We start from the raw sequence: 7,753 nt of genomic DNA on the forward strand, positions 1-7,753 counted from the left end.
CTTGGTGGCTAGAACTTGCTCGATCGGCTCCTCCTTCTTCTTGTTGATTCCCTCGAAAAAAAATCCGCAATAGCTTCGGATTCTTGCATTCGTATGCCTTCAAAATCTCCTCGTAACATTTGAAGGCGTACTTTCTTCACTTTATCAATTCCTTGAAAGGAGTTTTGTAAGATCTCCCATGCTTGCTTGGCGGTGGTCGCATTAGCCACTCTTTCGAACATGGCTTCATCTAAACATTGATGGATGAGGGTGAGAGCTTGTTGGTCCTTCTTCCACATTCTGGGTAGAGCCTCCCTTTGAGTAGGATTCATCAAAGCTTCTTCACGAGGCTTCTTATAGCTTCTATCCACGATCTTCCACACATCTTGCGATCCAAGCAAAGCCTTCATACGAATGCACCAATTCTCATAATTCTCTTTTGTAAGGCGAGGGAATTGAAATGGAAAGGTAGAATTGGCCATCTCCAGGATCAAGAAACTGGAGCTCTGATACTAGTTTGTTGGAAATATAGGAAGAGAGATTAGAGAGGAAAGGATGGAGAGGAAGAATACTTCAGATTTTTTTCTATTCACTTTGACTCTTGCTTTGCTTACAAAACTATAAGACTTACATGGTATTTATAGGACTTCTAGGTACATGAATAAACCTAAGTACATGAACCACTTAAATGCACATAGAAAACCCAAAAGACATAAACCACTTAAATGCACATAGAAAATCCAAAAAATATGAACTACTTAAATACATATACATGAATCATCACTTTCAAGGTGACCCTTCACATATTCATGAATCCTTCCAAAAGTCATTCATTAAATTAAGTTTATTTTTTCAACATGCGCTACAAAGAGAGAGTGTGCTACAGGGCGAGAAGAGGATGGCATATGGGAGTAGGCATGTTCTTCTTGTCTGTGTCTTAATGACAACTATAGCTGGCTGCCCTCATAGCCAAAGGTATTCGCCTCTTCCTCAAGGTGTATGAGGGGTCACGTCATAATCAATAATCCTTCGTGTTGGAAGGAGAACCGGACCAAAGACAGACACCTTCCTTGCGAACGAGGGGCACCCTGACAAGCTCTGATGCCGTGCTTGATGCCTGCCTAGAACAGGATGCCGATAACTGCAGGGTGCTCGTCAACTGTGAGTAGCAGTCTCCTGGCATCGCCCAGGGCGTTCACGGGCACGTCAAAGGTTATGCGACCGGACCCGAAGTCGATGCCCCTCAGCCACGTCCTCGCCACCGAGTTGGTCCTGCCAAGGAGGGCACCGAGTTGGTCCCACCAAGGAGGGCACGGCGCGATAAAAAATAAATAAATAAATAAATAAATAAATAAATGGAAAGACAAAATAATTTTATAAAAAAAATTAAAAAAATATATTTCTGTCTGTTGTTACAATGTATACGAGCAGCCTTTTTACATATTAGAAGGCTGATGAAGTTTGGTAAGACCAACTAAATTTGGCACAATCAATCACAAATCAACGAAAATAAAATTTGGTAAAACTAACTAAGTTTCGCATAATGCCCTATAATGTTTTCAACATTTCTTGTTAATAAAAGAATAAGCAGACGTCGCAAGTTTTTTTGTATCTATAAAGCCAGTCATTGGGGCGAAGAAAATGTTGTGGAAGTCTGCTTAATTTTTTTCATACTGAAATCCATTGGGTCCAAATTTAGTACTCCATTGGAAAGCTTGCCTTTCTCTCAGAATTTTAAGTTTTACAGGCCCCATCATTAAGCTGTACATGGTTGTTCCATGCAACATGAGGGAGGACAAAACTGTCTCTTCCTCTCTGTTAAGAGCTTAGCGGTATCAAACCATCCTTTGTAACAGCGACATGCGCCAAAGACTTAGGAAACCTCACCCATATTCAAATGCACCCATTGTCGTTTCCTCCTATGCTCGACACCATTGTCCTCATCGTTTCCTCTCTCTCGTAGCCAACGTCTTCGAAGGAAACATCGAAAACACCATCCATTCTCTGCCTCCTTGGTTTAAATTCTGAAGAACAGATGGCTCTCCTTGTGAAGGCAAGAATATGGCGTTGGTATCAGTTGGTATGCTATGGAACTTGGGTTGGGGATTGGTGGGCGTGTTGTTATTGGTACGGGGCGTGAGTGCCTTGGAGTGGGCGTGGTGGAGGCCGAGGAGGCTGGAGCGCGCTCTCCGGGCCCAGGGGCTGAAGGGCACTCGGTATCGGTTCCTCTACGGGGACCTAAGGGACTACGACCGTCTAAACAAGGAGGCTCGGTCCATGCCCATGGCCTTCTCTCACCAAATCATCCCTCGAGTCCTTCCACACCTCCACCAAGCCATCAAGAAAAATGGTAAGCGACTCTAGACCTCCTTGCTGTAGATGGAAATTGGAAAAAAATTTAGGGAAATATCTAGCCTTGGCATATATTGTTTGAGTTGGTCTTGGACGTAAAACTATCACAGGCAACAGTTGAACGGATTCTTCCTTATTTACACGACCAGTTTGATGCAGGTAAAACGTCATTCACTTGGTTCGGGCCTGATCCGAGAGTAGCCATTATGGATCCAGGACTGACGAGAGAAATTCTGTCCAACAAGTTTGGTCACTTTGAGAAGCCAAACTCAAATCCTCTAGGGAGGTTATTGGCTGGAGGACTCGCAAGTTATGAACGTGAGAAATGGGCCAAACATAGGAGGATCATCAATCCTGCTTTCCATTTAGAGAAATTAAAGGTATTTCAGTCATCCAGAATTCTATGAAGAAATTCCTTGTGAAATGCCGTATTTTACTTCCATCTGAGAAATTAGACTCTGCCAGGCTGCCGAACCAAGAGAAAAAAAAATACAGCACTTGTTCATAGTTGAGTAGTGATTGATGGCATTCTATGTTCTATGTTGATTTTTTTGTAGTGCATGCTGCCAGCCTTTTCTACTTGCTGTGATGAGCTGATAGATAAATGGGACAGGCTTGTAGCTTCCAAAGGATCTTGCGAACTGGACGTATGGCCTGAATTCCAGAGTTTCACTGCAGATGTCATCTCCCGCACGGCATTTGGTAGCAACTTTAGGGAAGGGCAACGGATATTTCACCTCCAAGAAGAGCAAGCTGAGCTTGTAATTCCAGCTCTTCAAAATATATACATCCCTGGTTTCAGGTTTAAGTCTCTCTTTTCCTATTAATTTTATTTCAGTTTTCAGTAACTTCAGAGGAACAATCTCCAATATGTAAAAAAAAAAAAAAAAAATTAAAAAAACTTCATCCTATTTTATTTCTCAATTCTAATAATGTTTCTCAGAGTAAGTGATAATGGAAATCAAATCATTATAAAAAAAAAAAAAAGAAGTCACTCGTGTTCCTTCATTATCAAATCAATACTTTCATGCTAGAAATGCAACTTATGCTGGTGATGCTTCTTTTTTTCCTCTAAAGAATTGAATCCCTCAAAAATGTATAGATTTCACGTTGTTAACTTAAAGGAACACAATAACAATAGGCTCCTAAACCTTGTCAAAACAACTGATGATGAAAATTGACTTGATACTGAAATAAATGAACCTTTGATGCAGGTTTCTGCCTACCAAGAAGAACAAGAGAATGAAAGAAATTAATATAGAGATTCAATCGCTTCTCAGGAGCATGATCGATCGGAGAGAGGTGGCTATAAGAAAGGGAGGAACTAGCAATGAAGATTTGCTAGGCCTGCTAATGGAATCAAATTTTAGGCACTCCAAGGAAAACGAAGGAGGCTCCAAGAATTCTGGGATGAGTATTGAAGATGTGATCGAGGAATGCAAGCTATTCTACTTTGCTGGGCATGAGACAACATCGGTTCTTCTCACATGGACATTGGTAGCGCTAAGCCTGCATCCGAGTTGGCAGGCGCGTGCAAGAGAAGAGGTTCTACAAGTCTTCGGGGGAAATAAGCCCGACTACGATGGCTTAAGTCGATTAAAGATTGTGAGTGATATATTTTTATGATTGCTCATATCAACTGTTTACGCTGCATTCCTTGAGAAAGACTGATTTCGAGTAGCTAATAAATTTTTACATTAGAAAAGAAGGCAGCTTATAATTGCTTCCAATAGTCTTTTATTGGTGTTTTACATTAATTGCTGTTTCAAAAAAAAAAAAAAAAGGTTTCTTATTGGACAAATTCCTCAGATGTTTCAAATTTGCTTCAGGTGACGATGGTTCTGTATGAAGTTCTTAGATTATATCCTCCAGCAGTTTTCCTCTTAAGGATGACTTACAAGGAAATGAAATTAGGTCAGTTCACCTTTCCAGAAGGAGTGCAACTCTTGCTGCCTATAATCTTCATACATCATGATCCAGAATTTTGGGGTGAAGATGCTTCGGAATTCAATCCAGAGAGATTCGCCGAGGGAGTTTCCAAGGCATCGAAGATTCAAGGCGCCTTCATTCCATTCGGTGGTGGTCCTCGAATCTGCATCGGTCAGAGCTTTGCAATGATGGAAGCCAAGATGGCTTTGGCTAGGATTCTTCAACATTTTACATTCCAACTTTCACCATCCTATGCCCATGCTCCTTATACTGTAGCAACGCTTCATCCCCAACATGGCGCTCAAATCATCCTACACAGGGACTAAGAGCATCTTGTCATCAATATATCACACTCGATATTGCCGATATCATTATTATCCGCATCAATACCATCAAAAATCCCTGGTTTTATCATGAGGTTCATAAGGTTTATAATCCATTCGGCGTGCTGTTTTTGTGAATCATTGGAAGGAGTTGGCTGAACCAGAGTCCAATATATATTTGAGCCTAAGATTTATAGCTGCATTTGACTTATAGCATAGCAATTCAGTAAATGCCTAGCTGTCAGGACATGCCAATCTTATTCAAGTGCTCAAACAGCTTGTCTTCTCGTTGTCCAACAATCTTTTACTGTTATGATTTGGTTGTTGATCAGTCTTTGAACAGTGGAATGTTGTGTCAGAAAACAGTTAAGCATTCTCCAATGTACTGGCTTGATTTTCCTACTATGGGAAAGAACTAGTAGTCTGCATGCATGCACGCACTATAGGAGAACTTACCTTTTCCGACGCTTTTTAGGGCCTTTAGCGACGCTTATAAGCGTCGGCTAAAGCTTCGGCAACGCCTTGCTCATTGGCACGATGTCTCCCGGCCTGTAAGCGAGCGAGATCGAGAGCAGAGACGAGATCCAGAAGAAGAAGAGGCAATGAACTGGAAGAGCTCTTCAATCGCCGGTCATGCATGGCCAAGACTCGGACCCGAGCTTTTGGGGGGGAGGAAAAGGAGGGCGGAGGGAGGAGGTCGCTCGGCGCCGGAGAGGAGGGTGAAGGACGGGACAAGGGTCGGCGCCGGAGACGAGGGAGGAGGAGGGGACAAGGGTCGGCTAGCTCTATTAGGGCTTGATCGATCGAGGATAGAGGGAGAAGGGGGGCGGCTGCGGGTTTTGATGAAATTTGGTTTCCAATGACGCGCATAAGCGTCGTCTTATCCCAACTCTACGACGATGCTAATAAGCATCGTAATTAGCTATTATCTAAAAAAAGCGTCGTTAAAACCCATATTTCCTGTAGTGACGTCCATGCTCGCCAGTATGTTTTGTCTATTTTAGATAGTTCCTTGCTCTAGTTCATCCATGTTCAGGTCCTGATTCTGTTGGAAGCAGAGGTGCAAATGTTTGCCTTAAGTTGAGCCACAAGAGAATTTAAACTAAAGTTTACCTTTATATTCGTAAATTAGTTGAGTTCCTGTCTGATCTATACATATAGTTGCACCAAAATTGTGGATCCCTAGACTGGCAACTGCAGAGGTTATTGCATCTGATGGAGATACTAGAACATCGTCTAACCTGCCATGAATGCCAAGGTTAAGAAGCTTACTTGTCCAACTTATGCGAACATGTCCAGTCAGATGCCCTCTTTTAATGGAGATGTGCACCGAGACCCAGAAAGTAATAATAGAAATATTAAGATAAAAAGGAAACTAATCGAAGAACTGAAGTGATTGGAGTGAGGTCAAAACCAAGGGTTGGAACAAGTGACTGATCATGAACCCCAAACATATACAGCAGAGATCATCACAAACTCTTAGCTCCCATGGAGAAAAGAATTGGTGCACTTGGAAGTGGATATTCTACGAGCGGGCTTCACTTGTACATAATGCTTCTGATTCTTTGGGTTTGCTGGTTCAAACCATCTGATCTCATAAGGCATGGAAGCTCTATAGTATGCCGACCTTTTGAAGGTGAGAAGGATATGACAGATGCTTGCGGAAAGGATTTGGAGATCTCAAATGATATTTCTAAAACCATGAAGAGATGGTGTGAATGAACAAGCAAGAGAAAAGCTCGGTTAACAAAGATGCATTTGCCAGAGCTCATTGAGGGTTCAACTTCTAGCAATGTAGGACAGACTGGCGACGTTATTCAGAATTATGGTGACTTTGCAGCCTCGGAATCTTCAGAATGTCTTGGTTGTTAAATTGTTTTACAATTATCAGTAGCCAAGCTATGTATGTACATATACTTACACCAAAATTGTGCATTCCTAGACAGGTAACTTCTGAGAAGTGCAAGTTGGAGATATTACATGATACGTACGTACCTAGATAAAAAAAAGCAGATTTTCCGGCTTGAAATTACGTTGGCACAAATAAAATTCTCATACAAGTCCGCACTGGGCAACCAACACAGCAAAAAAAAATAAAGCAAAATAAGAAAAGAAAACTATAAAATATAAAAGCATCATCTCACATATATTCCAAGAGAATGCGTGATAACAGTTTTTGTGAACTCAAAAAACTACTCATCCCGTTAAAACCAAAAAAAAGAAAAAAAAACTAAATTCCTTCATCAAAGGTATATCTCACTAGCTCAATTATGCGCTTCTCCTCCTTCTCGAGCAACCGCTGGCGTGCCATGCTGTGGATATGTATCTCAACTGTCAGCTCCATCTCTTCCACTCCAGTATTAAGAGCTTCTTGGCCTACCGTTCCGGCGAAGTCGGTGAGCTCCTCCTCCCAGAACCACACAGTGCTCGGATCGTTGTAGCGCACATGAGAAAGGATTTTAGGAATCATATCATTAATAGCTCGCGGATCCACCAAGTGGCCGAGATATAAGGGAAAAATTTGAACTCCGGCATGCAGAGCAGCCCCTGACATCCATGAGGGAGCTCGTAGAACTCGGAGATGTGGAGGTGGACGTCCATCGGGGCTTGTGTCTTTGCTGATACTTCCGCATCTCTCCACTTGAGCAAAGCTGATGCGGGACCGTGGGGAAAGAAACAATCTCCTCTGTTCCGCGGCTGGTTTCAAACAACCAAACAAGGGGAAAATAGGGGAATTCTTTGGGCTCAAAACAGAGCTTCTGCAACCTTTTCATTCACAGGAAAAACAACAATGAAAAAGAAGAAGAACGGCGGCTCCTTTATATCTTTTTTGTATGGCCATGACTCACCCAAAATTCCTAATCAAATCCTAATCAAAATAGGCTCCTAATTAAGTCTGAATTCAGAGCTAAACAAACGTAATTTGGAAACTAATTTGAACTAAACAAGGACTTCAACTTGACTCAACTAAAAACAGAATCCTAAAAACAAAAGACTCTTAATCAAGGCTCATTCCGGTTCTGCATCAGTCCCTTCCACTTGAACACGACTCGTCCTCGAGTTTTCATCTGGATATAGTTGTTCCTCAGGGCTGTGGTATTCATAGATATCAGTGACATTAAAAGTCTTTGAAATTCCCATATCCTCTGGTAGATCCACTATGTAAGCAT

General features: G+C 41.9%; 1 protein-coding gene across 1 annotated transcript; it reads left to right on the plus strand.

Moving 5' to 3' along the window:
• The first annotated feature begins 2,040 nt into the window (after window positions 1–2,040).
• Window positions 2,041–4,710, plus strand: LOC103717454 (cytochrome P450 72A15-like). Its single transcript, XM_008805850.2, has 5 exons — window positions 2,041–2,329; window positions 2,491–2,711; window positions 2,889–3,133; window positions 3,546–3,936; window positions 4,161–4,710. The coding sequence occupies exons 1-5, from the start codon at window positions 2,041–2,043 to the stop codon at window positions 4,584–4,586; spliced, it is 1,572 nt and encodes a 523-aa protein (XP_008804072.2). The 3' UTR covers window positions 4,587–4,710.
• Window positions 4,711–7,753: the final 3,043 nt, after the last annotated feature.

This window comes from Phoenix dactylifera, chromosome 4 (genome assembly GCF_009389715.1).
Source record: "Phoenix dactylifera cultivar Barhee BC4 chromosome 4, palm_55x_up_171113_PBpolish2nd_filt_p, whole genome shotgun sequence".
NCBI lineage: Eukaryota > Viridiplantae > Streptophyta > Magnoliopsida > Arecales > Arecaceae > Phoenix > Phoenix dactylifera.

Coding starts and splice junctions, on each gene's coding strand:
- LOC103717454 (XM_008805850.2), top strand. CDS start 2,041: ATGGCGTTGGTATCAGTTGGTATGCTATGGAACTTGGGTTGGGGATTG. Junction 2,712..2,888: donor TCCATTTAGAGAAATTAAAG/GTATTTCAGTCA, acceptor ATTTTTTTGTAG/TGCATGCTGCCAGCCTTTTC. Junction 3,134..3,545: donor ATATACATCCCTGGTTTCAG/GTTTAAGTCTCT, acceptor CCTTTGATGCAG/GTTTCTGCCTACCAAGAAGA.